This window comes from Leuresthes tenuis, unplaced genomic scaffold, assembly GCF_036924035.1.
Source record: "Leuresthes tenuis unplaced genomic scaffold, fLeuTen1.0.hap1 SCAF_13, whole genome shotgun sequence".
Classification (NCBI taxonomy): domain Eukaryota; kingdom Metazoa; phylum Chordata; class Actinopteri; order Atheriniformes; family Atherinopsidae; genus Leuresthes; species Leuresthes tenuis.
Genome location: NW_027325367.1, coordinates 13,258,328 through 13,276,683, shown reverse-complemented (window position 1 = coordinate 13,276,683; position 18,356 = coordinate 13,258,328). Strand labels below are relative to the sequence as shown.

Sequence of the window (18,356 nt, the reverse complement as noted above, 5' to 3'; positions counted from 1 at the left end):
CCTTTCACCTGTTGTCCTGCCACACGCTCATGAAATCTGTCAAACCCCTCCCATCTCATAAAACAGACAAAGACTCACTCAGGCAACAATGATGTAGGGAAGTCAAGCTTAAAAAGTTTTTAAAAAAGAGAGAGAGAGAGAGTAAGAGAGTGAGAGAGAGAGAAAAAAAACAGAATTATCTCTTCTTTCCAGTTTGGTTGATGCTCAAGTCCCCTTGAAACCACACACTTCCTTACATTCCATAAGTGGTGTATTAATATGGGGATATAAGGAAGCATGTCCTCGCAAGGGGCAACAACTGGGTTCACTGCTCCTCTGACACAAAGCACCCTTTCACAGCCACAGATGAAGAGTAGCGGGAACAACTGGCCAAATAATGGTTAACTGTGACAGAGTGAGAGGAACGGGGCCACAGAAACACGTGATGGAAGCTTCGATCACAGGAGATTCTGAAATGTACTCCTTTGGAAATGAGGAAATTGAATTGAATTTTTTTTTGTCTTATACCCCAACTCTTTGCTTAAATAAGAAAAAGGCAGGTCTTTCTAATGCTAACACCAAAAAAATAGTGGTTTGATATGCTGCTGAACGGCAGTGCATTCTGCTCTCTAATGAGTAATGCCGATGTGATGATGCTGTACTGGGTTTAAATAACTCTGTAAGGCTTGTCCAGCAAACAAAGGTCACAGCATGTTTTGTTTCTTCAACATCCACCCACACCAGTTTATTTGGATCCCAACAGTCATGTAAAATATAGCGTTAAGTATAGATTCAATTCAATATTTTTTTTTTTATAAAATTGAAACAGAATGAACAGATTTTACTCACTTTTGCTGGGCTCTGTTCTGGTTCCTCTTGTGATTGTCTTGTGATGGGTAGCCACGGTTGAGCTGGAGACCTGATTCTATACCTTTCCTTCATTATCATCTGGTTGTGTCTTTCTTGATAAATCTAGCTGCTGCTGTGTCAACTAACACCGAAGCAAATGGCCATTAGAAAGGCTACAATGATTAGACTGTGATTGCTCCTCTGGGGAAACACATGTCAAGGCACAAAATTCCCTGATTCTTTCCTGTGTCGCACCTCTGTTTCCCCCTCAGCTGACAGAGGTGTCAGGCTCTGCCACGATGTGTAAATTCTTTAATAAAACTGAGGAAAAAAAACAGCTAACAACTGGTCTGACACCTGATACTCCTCACATGGTGCTGCAAGTCAAGGAAACTGACCCAAGAGAGAGCACAAGGACTTCTGGCATAGAGATAATTTTGCCTTGGTCAAAAACACTGTATACTGCATATTTGAATGAGAGTTTATGATCAAAATCACTTACATTAAAAACTAGTTAAACTTTAGATTAGACCAACCTTACTTCTTGTCCCTTAAGCTGCCCTTTGCCTTCTATCCACTCAACTCATTTCAAACTAACCCTCCTCCTCAGCTCTCCTGCGATCAACCATCCTCCTCAGTTCCTGGCCTGTGGTTTGTGCCCACAAGAGGCCTTGCAGACCGGCCTTTTCTATCCCCACCAGGAGTGGCCCCCCTCTGATGCGGCCTCCCACCTGTTGGTGTCCTTTAGAAGCCCCGGGCCTCTCCTGCACCTCCTGTCCGGCCCAATCAGGGCCCTGACAGGGGGGAGCCAGCCTGTGAAATCACACCTCTCAGCTGTTCGCACTGGGCTCGAGACACCCTACACCCCTGCCGTTCCTCTGTTCAGCCCCCGCCCCACCTCACCCTGCCTCTATTTTACACCGAATGTCAATGGCTCCTTTTTGGAGGAAGAAAAAATGAGAGGGAGAAAGAGGAGAAACAAGGAAGCAACTGCAAGATGGGCGTGTCTTAGTGGGTTTTTAGGGGTACAGTCAGAGCAGCAGTTACAACAGGCAGGGAGTCACAGCTGAAGCCAAGGTTGAGTTTCATCCCACTTTGGTTTCTGTTCTTTGCTTAAGCTTCCCACTATAATCTATGGTCTGGTGAAATTTCATGTAATGAGGCGGTCTTTTAAGAAGCGGCCAGGTTACAACACAATTTATCAAACATAGTAAATCCCCTTAATAAAGTGCTCCGTAAACTTCTGTCCACAAAGCACAGGCGGGAATATGTGAGGAGTGGGAGTATGGGTGTTCTTGTGACACCATAAAAACAAGCAATAAATTCTCAAGTGGCCACGGGGTGACCATCCTACCACCATGACACTTCCAAAACAACACTGAATATAAAAGGTGGTTTTGTAGTGAGGAAAGAAATTCCATTCAATGGGAAAAAGAAAAAAATCCATTGAAAAAAAAGGGTAACTTATGTATGTGTACCTCTTCATCTTCTCAGTAAACATAAAGAAGAACAGTTTTGAATGCATGACAGCTCTGAAGCATCTGTGTGACCATTCAGTAATTACCAATGCTGTAGAGCCAAATGAGCTCAGGGGTTCATTTTCCTCTGCAGCAAGCACAAGCCGCTCCACTAAGGTCAACACCTGTGTTCTAAAATCAGCACCGGGGTTGGGTGTGATAGGAACCCGGGCCTCATTCACAGAAAGCTCGAGCTCAGAGAGAGGGGCTTATATTGAAACCTAATGCTCTCGCTATTTTCGAGGCACTCGACGTCCACAAATAGCATCCCCGCACCGCATCTTTTTAGCTCCCGTTTTTCTCCACCACAGGATGTTGTCTAAATTCGACAGTTGTTCAATATTTCCCGTGGCCAAGAGCCAGGGTGTACCACAAATGCAACATTTCCACTAATGTTAGCTATGCGCAGAGGCCTCGTGGGTTATATCTGGGTGCTGGGAATATCCGCTGGCTTCTGTTGTTGAGTGGATTCTCGGTTGCTCACACTGGACACATTGGTAAAGACACAAACTGCAATCTCAGTGGGACAGCTGACCACTGTCACGCATTCACTGGCCTCTCATCTAATCATCTGTTTCCCCTTCATCATTTATCATCATCATGCAACAAGCTCCTCTTACACTGTGCTTCTTTTCATCCACTACCCCCTATTTTGTTGTCTCTTAGGTCTGTTGATCATTTACAGCCATTAATCAGCCCCTAACATGTCCATTACCTAAATAAGTCCCTCTCAAGAACAATTAAGCCAAAATGGGAGAAAGACATCACAGCAGTTGAGTGGCTAAGCTGAGCGTCCTCTACAAATTGGGCCAGTGAGGTTATTTTTAACCTGTGCTCACATACCGGGGCCCCCGTTTGCTAATCACTTTGTTCTCCTCTGTCATGCCCAAATGCCCTATTGCCAATGTCCCACTGCTTCTGGGGAGGTCACAACACACTTCTCTTGGCATGAGGAAATATTGAGAGCAGGTAGGAGTTTGACTGAGTCACCTCAGAGACGTCTTTTTTCCACACGTAAATAGCAATAAATTCTTTTGGTATAAATAAACTGGCAGCTAATGTCAGACCAGGTCCTATACATGCACAGGATAGCACATAAGACAGCACTCAATGCAGGAGATTGAAAGTTAATCTTCTAAACTGTGTGTGGGTTTGAGATGTTAAAGATTGGGATTATGTTGACAACAAATGTCTGAAAGTATAAGAAGGATACTAGTATTTTGTTATTTGAAGCTGAAAAAAAGAGGACGAAAAAGAGCAAAAAAGAGAAAACTTGAAAAATTTAAACTACACACCGATAAGAAACAGAAAGCTGCCTATTTCTGACAAAGATAAGACAGTAACTTGCTGCTGACTCATTACATGGTCTGACATTAATGCCACTCTATCCTTCCCCTGGCACACCAGTTGCCAGGACTGAGGTTGACACAGCTGTTGAAGGCAGCACAGTCTCGTGTGGTGAAGCAATGGAGCAGAAAGGTCTAAGGTCAGCAGCATTTAGGCGGACAGAGAGAACAGGTGATGGAGAGGTGAAGGGAACACACTCACTTGATTCACAGAGAGGGACAAAGAGATTTAGACGGATGCTTTGAGGTTGTTAGATTCAGGGCTGAACATGGACAGATTACTGAATGAGCCCATGATACACAAGCTCACAGCTCCAAGGAGTAAATGGACTGCAAATGGATAGAATTCAAACAGAGATTTACACTTCAAGATACATTCACCCAGTCATACATAGGGATCCAATCCCAGAAATACAGTACACATATATATGTATGTTTATATATACTGTAAGTAGTTGAAGAGCAGCCCAAATGAGATGGTAAGAAGGTGTGGGATGACACAAAGAGGATAACTGACCACAAAAAGATATACTGACACAATGTCATAAATTTACCATAATGACATACAAAATTACCTCAAAGAGATATAGAATAACTACAAAATAAAACACAAAATATTAAAATGTAACACAAATCAGCCTAAATTAGATATAACGAATCAGGTTGGACCAAAAATGACCTAATAGAGACACACAATGTCTACAAAGAGAGGCAAAAAAATGAAAATTTGACCCAATATAACAACGAATAAATAGAAAGTAATCACAAACAACATAATGAGAATGATAATCACAAAAGAAACACAAATTGCCTGCAAAGGGATGCAAAATAGTCAAAGGGAAATGCCAAATATCCAAAATGACACAGACGATGATGCAAAACAGATACACAACAGCTACAAAACAATAAAAAAATTATCAAAATACGACACAAAACTACCTAAATTAAATGTGAACAATAAAACAATGCAAAAGGAAACCTAAAGTAAAGTGAAAAGACACAAATGAAACCCCAATTTTTGCCACAAAACATCAACAAAGAGATGTAAAATTACCCAAATCAAACACAAAATTATCAAAATGATATAAAAAAAAGGAACCACAAAAAAAGAAACAAATCAACCTCAGACACACAGAGTGGCTATTGATACCAAATCCAACCAAAAATGTAACACTAATGAGCTAAAGTAAAATTAACTGCAAAACTGGCGAAAACAAACGGGCGATAGAGAACAAACAACAACCACTGTGAGATAAAAAGAAAATCACCACAAATCTTCAGCGTACTCACTAGGCGAAACAGAGCATCTACAAAGTGTGCACGCATGTCAAACTGCTGGAGGCCATATGAATAAATGAAAAGCAGAGATACTTTTTATTACTTTTAATGAGACACCCTCAAAAGGTGTGAAAGCAGGAAACACATCCCAGACTTTTCTCACTAACAACACAATTAGGACATGAAAGATCTCTGCTGTCACGGTGAGGCCTGTGTCTCCCTGAATGACCCTGTTGTCAGGGGTGACAGATGAGTCTCAGTGTGTTAGGTCGCCACATAACCACTACATACTTATACTGTACCATAGTATTGTGGTAGGTTTGATTATTCATCCCGTCATATATTTCCATTGTACTTTTTATTTGAGAGCATTTTGTCTTAAGTTGAGACACATAGTTCGTAAACATCTTGGGTCAATCCCCAACTCACAAAAGGGACTTGTGCCTCAGAACTTTACTTTTTCTTGTCCAATATTCATCTAATGAAAATGGAGGTTTATCAGTTGTCTCTGTATATAACTGTTTATGAAGCACACCAGACTGTCTTCACCTCCAACAGCTCCAACAACAACATGCTGTGCACACACTGATGCTCCTGTATTAATGACATAATTAATACTTTTATGATTGTGTATTAGTCAGAAGAGCTAAAGCAGTACTTTTACTTATGCAAGTGTATATTTTTCTACTTTATCATGCATTGTACTTGTTATTGAGTATTTTCACAGCTGTATTTATGCTTTCACTTAACTAAAATATATAAATACTTCCCCCACTACTTATGCAATGTATCATTAATACTCTTTATTAAGAACATAAAACACACATATATATATAAATACACAGTGTATATAGATAGATACATTATACTTAATGAAAATACACAGACTACATATTTCCACCAGTTTTATTTCGCAGTCTTAAAGGCTTCTATGCTCTTACAGTGAACTTTTCTCCCAGCTGCTACATGTGATATGTTTCAACTCAATCTTTTCCTCCTTGTATGAGCAGACTTTGAACATGAACACCGAGTGCCTGTGGGGGTCGTGAGTCAGTCAGTTGCCTGACTACCTCTAAAAGGAATGACAACTGCAGCAGCAGCAGCGCCGGCGGCGGCCCAGAGGTGCAACAGAGATCAGGTTTATTGTGGTCACAGAGTTAAGAATGAGCAGAATCAGCTGAGGATATTTGAAGCTCGAGTGAGCGATCATTGATGGTCTCGTTCTTTGTTCAGCTCAGCCACTGTCCCAACAAGAAGCAACTTCTTAGTAAGAGGTTAGGAGTTATCTCCACTGTTTGTTCTCCTTTTTTCTGTTTTGTTGCTGTGTTTTCTGAAATATTGTCTGTTCTGATTATGTCCAGTTTGACTGCGAGGGGCCACTCTGTTAGCGGTCAAAGAATTTTGAAAAAGTGTCTCCCAAAATCTCCTAAACTTGACATACAATCAGAGTTACCGTCCCTGAAGCTCTTCAGATGAGGGGATTTAATTGAGGTTTTGTATAATATATTAGTAGTAAAATGATAACACAAACATGACAAGCTTTATACTATTCTGTACCATCAAAGTATATAAAAGTGTATACTTAAAAATGTGTCCCCTATAACCCCTCAACCACCCAACACCTCCTCTTGTCCTCTTCATCCCCCTCATGGGAGGTAACAGCTGTGGTTTTACCCCGAGTCACATGACATGGGCAGGTGGGAGAAACCTATGCAGGACCCCCTTCATACACACACGCACACACACACACTTTCGTCCCTCTCCTGTCTCCCTGAATGTCAAACTACACACACACACACAGACTTGTACAGCCTCTACTGTTCAAGGGTGTGACCATTTTGCATTGCTGGAATTGCTCTCTGTTTGTATCTGACACTCTACGTCTGATGTGTCCCACAGTGATGAAATTCCACAGACAAAAATCTCTCTCGCTCCTGTCCGTGCTTCTTTATAGCTGCTGTGTCTTGGTCTCTCCCCAGAGACTTTCAGCTGCTGGACTGAACATCCTCTCCTACCATCCATGCCCCAAAGATGTGACCTTTGACACTACGATACGATAAGAGGCCCTGTTTGCTTGCAGCTGATGGTTGAAAATGTATCTTTACTCCAGGGTACACTTTTGGTAATCATCAAGTCCTCTGAATATCCAGGCACTACCTTCCCGCAGTGTTGTTCTGAACCTAATTGGTTCACATGAAGACCACTTTGGAAAAATAACTATCTTCTGCATCAAAACTGAGAAAATAAAAGAAGTAAAGATCTAATCTGGAAACTTTAACTGCACTTGTTCTCATGCCATAAGAGAAAACATTATTATATTATTATTAGGCTCCCAAATAGTTTATGATTTTCAGGTTGTCATTTAAAAAGGGGTATTATAATGAATTTTCTAATCTGTAAAGGAATTTTAAATCATTTGTTGAATTAGTATGTCATATGAAGACTTCATTTTCTCTCCCGTGCCCTTGTGAAAGCACTGCTCTTTAGTCACCTGTAGTCAGTGGTGGATGAAGCACCTAAGACTGTGGTTCATCAACTCAAGCAGAGTCATGTCTTCAGTGATTATTACACACATAACATATATAAGGTGAAATTAATCATGAATGTATTGATATAAAAGCTCATAGGAAACTGAATGAGAACTTGTGTTCGAACAATTTGTAGCTTATAAATATATTATTTATCTAAATCTTTTTTTCCTCCCACTCGCTGGGGGAACCGCGTTATGCAGGCTCTGTTCCCGGGGACCGCTTTCACAAACGGACTGACTGGTTATGGGGAGCTGTGTAGCTAGTAATCACATTTGAATGTTAGTTTTTCACTTTGAAGTTAGTATATAATTATATAAACTAATCTTGGATTATATGAACAGCTCTAGCTGTCTTTGTTTAATAACTACAGACTGATAAACGTGCGGAGAAACCTGACCTTTTGGACACCAGCCACAACAAGGTAGGTTATCCTGATCAAGTTCAGTGATGACATTTAGGAAATAATGTTTTATGTTAGAAAACGTAATTTATGTTGTAAATTAGCGGTAAAATAACCCTTCAACAGGATTAAAGCTTGTATCTTCGCTGGCTATGTCGTTCATGGTGCGTTCACGTGTACGGCTAAGCGATATTAATGACTCATTAACGTTGAGCTGAAAATCAGTTTTCAGTGTCACGAAGATGACTGGATCACTATGGTATCACTTTGGTTGAGCTCATATCCTGCTCTGGAGCAGTTTATCCTCAGATTTTCGGATTAAAAGAGACATATTGTGCCCCCTTTTTTTCACCAGCTGACACAGATGTTAATGAAATGTCTGAGAGTGACTGCAGCAGCTTGTTTTTCATCCATTAATTTACTCTGTTATTCAAGCGGATTATCTTGAATGAGTGGAATGACCCACTTGACTCCTTTCTGGCCCTCTGTTCCTCAGGATCTGCCTCTTTTGAGATCTGCAGTACTTTATAACTGTTGGAGCACATTATTGCAGTATGAGTGCGCAAATTTGCCTGGCAATTTTGTTTGGTAATAATTACATTTCCCTCCTCTGCAGATGGACCGTGGACAGCTGATAGGCTATTGATCCCTCTATCAGGCACAATCTCTTTGGATGTGTCCTGTGTTGAACCCATGATCTTGTGTTGGAAGTTAGGCAGAGATAATGAGGGGGGAGGTTGGATTCCTTTGCTAAATGATGTGAGTTTACCTGCAAATCAGCAGCTATAAGGGGCCCAAAACAAAATACCGTGGCTGACTTTGACTTATTCTTATCCTAATGAGACACCAACTAAGACTGAGTCCTCCAAACCTCTTGACCCACCAAAGAAGCTGCAGTTATTGTAAAACTACATCAAGGGGATATGAGATAGTGTCAGCTTTAAAAAAAACTTCTCACAGAGTTAAAAGTTTTATACAGTTTTATGTCAAGATATAAGCGGCAGTCCTCTATCGACTCAATTGCAACAACTGTTGCTATTTTTCCTTTAAAATATATACCTTTATACGAGCCTGAAATGGAAGGTTTAGTTTCACAAAGATGGATCATAATCACCGCTGTGGTACCCATTTCCTCTAAGAGGAGATTTGAGTTTTGTCCAGCCAGCTCACACAAAGAAACCCTGACTGTGCTGAACTTGCTCCGTAGTACACCCCTGTGTCTCGGGATGGCTCACAGTAAAATCTGCGATACAACTTGCTGTTGACGGCTTCTTCTCTGCTCATTTATCAGGTGATGATACTGACAACTGGCCGCCTGTCCAGAGTGCTGCAGCTCACCCTGGCAGTCGTCAAACCAGATGCAGTGGCTCATCCCTTGATGTTAGAGGTCAGCTACGCTTTCAGTCATACAAAACTTTTATTTTTCTTCTTTAGAAACAGCCAGACTTATTCTTACTCCTACTTACTCTGCTTATTTGTCTTTCGCTTTAAAGTGATCTGAGTTTTTCCAGAGTTAACAGTCAAATAATCTCGTGTAATGCAGCTGCTCTGCCATCAAAACCCCTTTAATGAGGCCAGATATACAATGTGTTTAAGGAGCGAGATCATAGAGATCTTATTTCAGATATTGTACACCTCTCGGTGTAATACAATCAAGTCAAATTAAAGAGGCGTCAAAGTCATTAAAGCTGTGTCAGTCACAAAATATTCAATGTCAGTTCTCATAATGTGAACCAATTTATGTGTTTTGCAGTGTTACAGCACAGAGAAATGACCTTTTGTATCACAATATGCGTTAGTGTTTTTGCAATCACAGGAAGGAGAAATGGTACAATACCGGTGTCCCTAAAAGTCTCTTTTTCTCTTCTTCTTTTAGGCTCTTCACCAGAGAATTTTGGACAACAACTTTGCAATTGTCAGATGCAGAGACCTGGTGTGGAGGAAACAGGACTCCGAGAGGTTTTATGCGGAACATTCGGGTGCGAACACGATCAATGCGTGTTAAGATTAGTCTGAAATCATCCCACACTGTGCTGCTTAGGAGTCCGCTCTGTGAGAGAGGACAAAACAATGATTAGGGGGAAAAAAATGGAAGTTATTCAGCAAGTCAAACAGCGAGGAGCGGTGTTTTGTGTGTATTCACTCGCTCTGTTTTTTTTTTCTTTTATTCTCAGGGCGATTCTTTTTTCAAAGACTTGTGGAATTCATGTCGAGGTAAGCCTCTCTGCCGCCATCATAGATGATGAGATCCTTCTGATAGACTAGTAATGCTCTTCAAAGCTTGCAAAGCTATCGAACTTGTACATTTCTGCACAAAAATGACCTGAACTACAGATTTGAACAGATATTCTGAGAGCAGAAAAAGTGAGCCCCCAATGAAACAAATGATGAAGAAATATTATACCCGGTCGTTTTTATAGATGACTGGAACAAAAAGCACTTTGGATTTGGAATGTTCACCAGTATGATGCATATGAAAAGGAAACACTACCAGATTACATAATCCTCTGGGCTGCACAGAAATGTTCGCCTCTGTTGTTGGGGCTCCTATTTCATGCTCAGCAGGCTGCCAATAATTTTCAGAAACTTCCCAACAGGAGTTTCAGCTGTCGGCGTGCTGCCACGTTTAGCACAACATCCCTGGAGCTATTGTCTAAAAATCTCTGTGTAGCCCGCTCACAACAGCAGCAGCGAGCCCCCGCTGGGTTTGAAAAAGGTGTTTGTAATTACATTGTCATTTTTCTCTGGCCACAGCATCGAAACAGCAGTTGCCACAGCAACCTTTCTCTGCGGGCTGTTGTTGTTATTGGATACAGGGGGAGGCATCCTCGGTGTGTCAGCCAGTCAAGCCTGAAGCAGCTCCAGTTGGCAGTGTTTAGCTAAAACTGATAAACTGACAGATTTATTTCTGGCTGAATCTCTCTGCAGGAGGTGCTGGAGAGAATAGATCAGATTCGTAAGAAAAGTCAATGTATCTTCTTTTCTTTTTGTGCTTACATCCAATGATCAATCTTCTTTTGAACCCCCCCCCCCCAAGTGGTCCAATGCGAGCGTACATTTTAGCCCGAGAGGACGCAATCAGTCACTGGAGGGGACTGATGGGACCAACCAAAGTGTTCAGAGCCAGATACACGTCGCCCTCCTCCATCAGGGCTCAGTTTGGCCTCACAGACACAAGGAACACAACTCATGGCTCAGGTAGGAAATGTTAATTATCATCCTGAACTGTGAAAATAATAACATAATGTCAAGTGCTTAAAGGTGGGAGTATGAGATCGCACTCTCAACCATCATCAAAAAAAACTCTAAATGGGGAAATATCTTTTGGAGGAATTATGTTCAAGCCTCCAAAAGAATTACTCAGACTTTTTTCAAGTGAATACTAAGGTGCACCAAGGCTGTTCTGGTGGATCAACTCATTTGCGAGAATTTTCAACAAAGCGGCAGTACTGGATGTCCTGGGAAAGAAAAGCTTGTACAGAGAATTGTCGCGTCTCTTATGAGCTCATGACTTTTCAACTTTTCTAGTTTTTGGAACCAAAGCAACTTTGTTAGAGTAAGGAATGGATCAGTTCAGATCTTAAATATGCTCAGAGTTTAGCATTTAACACCATGGAGAACAAGCCGGCCTGTTACCTAACTGAGACGCATTTTGTTTTCCTCCTTTAATATGAATGGACTTTAGAAATGCTGTCAAAGTCCTTAATATTCCTCTCATCCTATTTGGTAACCCATCGGTCCTGTTTTTATTATACTTAGTGAGATTTGGCCTGATTGTTTTCTTTTTGGATGGCCAGCATATTGTCAAGAGACTGATTTAATCGAATACAAAAACTGCATCTACAGATCAGTTTATACATAGAAGTCTTGTACTGCCAGAGAGAATCTTTGTACCACCTGTATTTCAGTGTAGTTTTCAGTCAGACATTTTTAAAATGAAAACATTCATCATCTGCGTTACGTCTTCTTCAGATTCTCCAGAGTCCGCTCAAAGAGAAATCAGCTTCTTCTTCCCGGATTTTCATGCGGAGGTGTGGATGGAGGAGGAGGAGCCCCTGTTCAGATCGGGACAGATGCACTACGACCATCAAAAGCAGATCCACACACTCTAAGCTCTGAGCTGACCCTGGAGCGGCTCAGCGTCGTTCCGCAAAAGAAGGTCAAGGAGGTTAAAGACCGTTCCGAAGCCGTTGCTCAAAGCGCAACTCCTGTTTTACCTTGAACTCACAAAGACATCTCAAACAAGGAGCATATGTGTGTTGATTTATTAAAAAACACAAACCACCAGATAAAAAGGGAAAACTGTGTTGTGTAAAGCGACACGACGCGACGCTCTAAGCTGGGTTTGGCATCACACGCTCCTGCCAAGGCTTCACGGTCGGTTCTGCGATCGTCACAAATTCAGTTTCCTGAGCCGTACAGATTGCAGGACAGCAACGACCACATTCCGTGTAACAATACCAAATAACAAAACTACGAAATATTTACATCATTCAATATTCTGCAATGTGAAATGACTGTAATGATAGGAGACATTTATTATTCTTACTGTTCATCATCCTCGGAAGCATCTTAAAAGGATGCCTCTCAGTTGTTTGAAACAACCTGTGAGAAAATGTGAGTTGCATTTTCGTCTAACAACTCTGAGACGTCTCCCTTTGAATTTTCTCTGATTGAATTAATGTTTCAGATGTCAGCCGCTCGAAGATGTAAAAGTACAGCACAGCAAAACACACATGACACTGTGGAAAGTACAGTTCACCTAGTAAAACGTCATCCCTGTTTTCCGTCTGAAGTCATTATTTCTCAGCCGTCAGAGAAATCACAAAAACACCTTTAGTATGTCCACTTCACAGACATTTAAAAAGAAAAGAAAAAAATGGACGACTTCCTGGTTTTTCCTGTCCTCAAGTGTTTTGTGTGGCCACCTGTTTGAGAGTCTCCACAGGTTTCATGACCTCGTAGGTCGTGAGGGACTTCTTCACCTTCCCGTTCTTGTCCACCTGGTGGATGCTCTGCGTCACGGTAATGGTCACCTGCTTGGTTGACATCCGATTGTCCTGCCATTTTGTCTGTGCGGGGAGAAGAGTCAGAGAACGAACAATAAAAGCAATAAAACACTGAAACTGTTTTGCGTTGGTTTGTGAGACGCGACGGAAAGAGCATGTGACAGATGTTGTTGTTTTTAAATGGCTTTCAAAGTTGTGGAAAATTAAATTTTCCCACAGCCCAGTGGGGATTTAAAAGGCCTTGCTTAGGCTTAAGAAAAGTAATGTAAATAAGCAGGACAGAGAAGTGAAAATAGATGGTTTGTTTCTTACACTTAAGTCATCAGTTTTCCTCAATAAATAAACTGAAAAGAAAAGGCGACGCTAAACTGGCTCAAGCATTTAAAGAAGCGTGCGAGTGGCTTACAATCTCTTCGGTGTGCAGAACGCTTCGGCGCTGCACTGTGGTACCAGATGAAGGCTGCACCTCCTGCTGTGGGGACGCCAGTATCGATGGCGGGCTGCTGGGTTTCACATCGTTCAGGCTGGCTTCAGACACGGCCGAGCAGACCTTCAGGTACGCCTGAGCTGGAGGTGGGAGGCTATCTTCAAAGAAATCTGGAACTGTGGAAAAAGGCAAGCCTCAGCTTTGTCCCTGGAGGAGACTGAACCACTGGATTCCCCTTGTTCACCAATGAAACTTTTGTCCCATAACAGACCATGAATGTCTTCTTGTGAAGAAACAAACGTATATGACATAATCACAATCAAACACAAACTTTTCAAAGAACTATATTACTTTACTCTAAATCTTAATTATTTTTTTAATCAGTCACTGGATGTAAAGGTGTAACAAGTAATAAGTACAAGATATATTTCTATTGAGAAAGTAGCTGAAAAGTTTGTAGCAGATGTGAGGTTTATTGGCTTGGATTTAGCATAGACTTGGCTTAGTGAAAGTCACGTTTCTGTTGTGAATTATAAGCGTTTGGCCGCCCAAACAGACTAAACATAGTCTCAGCCTAATACACACACCTGCTGTTTGACTATGTGTATATATATAAAATCTTATAATTACTAAATAAAGACTGTGTGTAGATTTTACAGAGTACACATGGAAACAGTTGGTCAACAGCTGATACTCCAACAGCTGAGCTTCATTTTAAGTTTCTGCCAAAATGAATAAATACATAGTAAAAAAAACAGGCCATAACAGCAAAAATTCTCATTGAAATGGGAAAGACAAACATTTAGAGGGCCAGAGGATCAATTAAATAAATCAAAGGTATGAATCGCGTCAGTTTAAGGAGAATTTTTGGTGAGACTGACACCAAAAAAAGTCAAATCAATCATGCAGCAAGGGTAAACCTCAAAATAAACTTTTCTTTTGCATTCATATAATTGTGATGCTTATCTTATGAGAAATATATATATTTGTATGTATGTGTGTATTTCTATATTTCACATATACAGGATATTTCACCTCCTCTGCAATGCGTGCATATGTGCCTAAACATAAAAATGATTTTAATGAACACTTTAATGAACTTGTTATAGAAATATGGAGCCACTATTTGAAATGTTTGCTAATTCATTTGTCCACAACTGGATATGTTTTATGTCTTCAGCATGGAGCTGAGTTCAATTGGTCTGCACGGTCCAATCAAGGCTCCTCCACCTACATTCACCACCAGCTGCAACTGTTGCCATGAGAGCAAAGTCCTGTTTGAGTGCAGTGGCGTTTGATGCGGTCTATTGTGACGCTTTGGCTATTCATCCTCTCCCTGGCTTCAAAGAAAACGCACCCACGAATAAGTGCAAAAGACAAGTTAACAAACGAATATGAAAAAATATGAACAAAAGAATATGGAATCCACATAGTGACAAAGCGCATGTTGGAAGAAAACAGGTTTCCAAAGCTGATGCTTTGTCTGCTGCATGTCATACTCATAAGTCCTGTGAAGAACACAGCGACTTTATTGAATCATTTCACAACCGTTAATCAATTAATTAATAGTTAATAATCTAGCCTTTTGCTTGTTCCTGTAAGAATCATTAAGTAGTCCCACCCACTCAAGCATATCTCAGTCTTCTTACCGGGGCTGATTGTTTTCTCTGAGGCAAAGCCGGCCTCAGAGTTGTCAGAGTTCTCAGAGGGGATGCTCTGGATGGATGACAGGGGGATATCGGTGTCTGTGCTCGTCAGCCATGTGGACTCTGTCTCTTTGGTCCAGCTCTCCAGGTAGCGAGGCTCCAGAGCGTCGGTCCTGCTGCCCCCGCAGCCCATTGCTCTGCAGGGCACCTTCACTTCCCAGCTCAGCTCTTCTTCAGAGGAGGCAAAGACAACCCAACACTTAGTTTCAGTTTAATCATAGAAACATGTAATTCTGGGCGAACCGAGTGTGGATACTGTGGTACACTTTTGCACATCATATTTCATGTGAAATTATATGCATATTACACATTTAATGTAGGATGAAAAACATCATTGTTATCAGTTAAAAAAAGTGGCTATTTGCCAATTGGTTAAATTATTCCCCTTAGTGCAGTTACTCATGTTTGTGGTAAAAAAAAAGATTCAAGGTAAAGCTGTTTGGAACAAAACACTGATAACAGAAATATATAGTCATATCTTTACCTTTAAATCTGTACTTTGTTCTCTCAAATGACACCAACACAAATGCACAATACTTACAGTTTAGCATACAGCTGTGGGAGAGCCTGAGAGCCCTCATAAGGTGATGTCTGTCCTTCAAAGTGTAGATGAAGAGGTCCTGTCGGTGTTAACTCAGTTACATTTTTCCAGCAATGTTTAAATACAACATCTTCTGACGATGGAGCAGGCCTGGGAGACCATATCACACAGGAGCCAGTTGATAATCAACCATATTTCAGTCACCTTATATGATGAGACGAACAGTGTAGCGATGGAAATGCTCTTTTTGTAAAATCTAAATGGTTTGTTCTTCACTGTTTTTCTTTGAAAGACTGTGGCTCAGCTTAGAGAATTTCTCAGTTGTGTTCTAGTCATGAGTGACCAGAAACTTCTGAGCAACATAATTCTTCCAGATTTCAGATTGATGTATTTCCTGTGTGCATCTATCTAGAGACTGGATCAATGCACCTTGAAAAATCCTCTAGCACAGTTTAACATCAGCTCAACAGGGGTAATTGAGCCCAGCTGAAGCGGGTTTCTCTTTAACAAGACGAAGATGACTTTTACTGACACAAAGACACATCAGGCTGCACAAAGACAGGCCCCCTATGGATCATCACGTCGCCTGGTTCACTTCTTTGACTGCCTGAAACGGGGCGATTGTGCCCAGATGAGTGGATCCAAATGGACAACATCAGTACCGCTGTGAAGCCGCAATGTATCCGTCCTGCGTACATCTGCCTGCGAGAGTAGGCGAGAGTGAAAACGCCGTAAATACATGCTGACACGGATCTGTCATCCTCACAGGCCACGAGAAAACACCAGTAGCAGCGTGAAATGAATGAAAATAACGATCTGCAGTGATGGAGGACCAAGACACGAACGGATAATGCGGATGAACCAAACGGCGCACAATAAAAGATGCTAGAGGCTTACATATGGTGGAAAGTCCGTGTTTTTTTTTTGTTTTTTTTGGGTCGCCTCGGCTCTGATGCTCCTGCGTGTTGTCTGCCACTCACAACTCCAACATCTTGTTAAACAGACACACCCCCGGCGGCGGCGTGATTGTCCGCAGCAGCGTCTTCACTCATCTCAGCCCGACGGATCAACAATGAGACAGCAAATGGTCAATCATCCATCCTCTTGTCCCGAAAACGAGGAGTATCTGCCTGTCTTTAAATTGAAGTATAAAGAGATTACCGCGGCTGTTGCTGGGTAAAGTTGGAAGTAATATAAATGTCCTTTGAGGACGCTTTTCGACCGACGCAGTGCTGGTTCGTAGCCAAAGAACCAGCTCCGGTAATAAGCAAATCAATCTGATTGCAGGTAAAAACAGATGGGACTGAATAGCAACAAATTGTACCAAATTTAAGGTGGATTTCCAACAGTCTCTGGCTGTAGGTATTTGATGGTAATGTTATGGAAGCTCGTCCCTTTACATGTAAATGTAACTTCCATGTAAGTTAGTTCCTGCGGCCAGTTAACCAATAACAGTATAAATGTCTTTAATCTATCAAGATAAAACAGTATTTCTGACAAAAAAAGCACCCTCACACTCACTCACTCACACTGATCCAAGAACAGGATTTTTTTTTTATGTGATGTGTTATTACAGTAGGCCAGTCTGTTCACACAAACCACAAAGGTTTTCTAAACGTAACCATGTGGTTTTTATCGCCTAACTTGAACCGTAGTTAAAGTAGTTTGTAGGGTGCAAAACAACAGTGAAACAGCAACTTGGCGTAAAGGAATCAATCCTAAATGTCAGGTTGGAGTCCAACTTTGTGTGGATTTGACAGTGATGTGCGTAGGTCCACCCCCTAACCCCTCTGACCTCCAACATGGACTCGGTGGCCTCTTGTATGTGATGCAGCAGCTGTTTTGTGACTTTTCCACATGGATATGGAGTTATTTCTGTTTCCAGTGGCACCAACAAAATGACAGAAATAGTCTGTCTGGAAACGAATCAGCTTTTCGTGACGTTTTTGCAGTGAGACTACTTTGAAATACCGATACACGCAAAATACTGGTTTGAGAAGCAATAACTAACCTGCTGAGCGAGTGGATTTTGGGAAGATTTATTCCCCTTAGCTCCGGTGAGGATGAGAAAGAATGTGCATAAAGTTATTTGATGCTGATTTTGACCTGGAAACGTAATTGATCATACTGGAACATATTATAAATATGAAAGCTAAAGTTATCCAGTTTTATATTGTCATTTTAAATAGTTACATACTGCTGAATTACATTAGTGTTTCACAGTTTAAACTCTTGTAAGAGAGCCTACTTGTGCTTGTAAAGTACATTTTAGTGCCCTGAAGACTAGCTATACTACTTTTCCTTCGATAAAACAGATTTTTTTTTTTGCCTGTGGGGTCTTGCTCAAAAGTTCTATGTTCAGTCTAGCTCAAAAGTTCTTAAACTCAATGTGAGCACCCCTGCAAAGATGTTCACTACTTTGTCCACAAGGGGACACCCCCAGCCTACTTGATTAAAACAGGGCTGGTAAATCAAGCCATCGATAAATCCTGTGTACCTTCTTTATCCTCTTTATACTCACCAGGCGCTTGCATCTTATCCCAGTTGTCACAAATAAATCTCACGTGTTTAACTGTCAAGATTCAAGTGTTCAATGAAGAATGTAAAATGTGGCTTTTTTTGGTTACTATAGCAATGTACTTGATACAGCAATTTTACAGAAAAAAAAAATCCAGTTGAAGTTGCTGCACACAAGCACAAGTAAAGATGCTTATCTTTTGAAAAGACTATTCATAACCGATCTGTGTGAGTGTTGGTTAAAGAAATGACACAT

General features: G+C 41.2%; 2 protein-coding genes across 5 annotated transcripts; one reads left to right on the top strand and one right to left on the bottom strand.

Annotated features, from left to right (window-relative positions):
- Positions 1 to 7,726: 7,726 nt before the first annotated feature.
- Positions 7,727 to 13,026, top strand: nme6 (NME/NM23 nucleoside diphosphate kinase 6). 2 transcript variants are annotated; one of them, XM_072362573.1, is made up of 7 exons: positions 7,762 to 7,778; positions 7,871 to 7,925; positions 9,192 to 9,287; positions 9,777 to 9,879; positions 10,075 to 10,114; positions 10,938 to 11,098; positions 11,873 to 13,026. In XM_072362573.1, exons 3-7 carry the CDS (start codon positions 9,195 to 9,197, stop codon positions 12,010 to 12,012), a joined length of 537 nt encoding a protein of 178 aa, XP_072218674.1. In that variant the 5' UTR covers positions 7,762 to 7,778; positions 7,871 to 7,925; positions 9,192 to 9,194; the 3' UTR covers positions 12,013 to 13,026. The 2 variants fall into 2 exon arrangements, with proteins under 2 accessions (XP_072218673.1, XP_072218674.1); XM_072362572.1 differs by having other exon boundaries at positions 7,727 to 7,921.
- baalcb (BAALC binder of MAP3K1 and KLF4 b) lies at positions 12,808 to 16,931 on the bottom strand. Of its 3 annotated transcripts, XM_072362570.1 has the most exons (5): positions 16,481 to 16,931; positions 15,584 to 16,285; positions 14,986 to 15,213; positions 13,316 to 13,512; positions 12,808 to 12,972 (listed from the first exon to the last, which is right to left on the bottom strand). In XM_072362570.1, exons 3-5 carry the CDS (start codon positions 15,173 to 15,175, stop codon positions 12,808 to 12,810), a joined length of 552 nt encoding a protein of 183 aa, XP_072218671.1. In that variant the 5' UTR covers positions 15,176 to 15,213; positions 15,584 to 16,285; positions 16,481 to 16,931. The 3 variants fall into 3 exon arrangements, with proteins under 3 accessions (XP_072218671.1, XP_072218670.1, XP_072218672.1); XM_072362569.1 differs by having other exon boundaries at positions 15,584 to 16,931; XM_072362571.1 differs by having other exon boundaries at positions 14,986 to 15,210; positions 15,584 to 16,931.
- Between the last annotated feature and the right edge of the window lie 1,425 nt (positions 16,932 to 18,356).

Excerpts from the sequence above, each read along its gene's own strand:
- nme6 (XM_072362572.1), top strand. The coding sequence starts at position 9,195 with ATGATACTGACAACTGGCCGCCTGTCCAGAGTGCTGCAGCTCACCCTG. Across the intron at positions 9,880-10,074 it reads GTTTTATGCGGAACATTCGG|GGCGATTCTTTTTTCAAAGA; the intron begins GTGCGAACACGA and ends TTTTATTCTCAG. Across the intron at positions 11,099-11,872 it reads GAACACAACTCATGGCTCAG|ATTCTCCAGAGTCCGCTCAA; the intron begins GTAGGAAATGTT and ends CGTCTTCTTCAG.
- baalcb (XM_072362569.1), bottom strand. The coding sequence starts at position 15,175 with ATGGGCTGCGGGGGCAGCAGGACCGACGCTCTGGAGCCTCGCTACCTG. Across the intron at positions 13,513-14,985 it reads AGAGAAAACAATCAGCCCCG|TTCCAGATTTCTTTGAAGAT; the intron begins GTAAGAAGACTG and ends CTTTTTCCACAG. Across the intron at positions 12,973-13,315 it reads TTCTGCACACCGAAGAGATT|ACAAAATGGCAGGACAATCG; the intron begins GTAAGCCACTCG and ends CTCCCCGCACAG.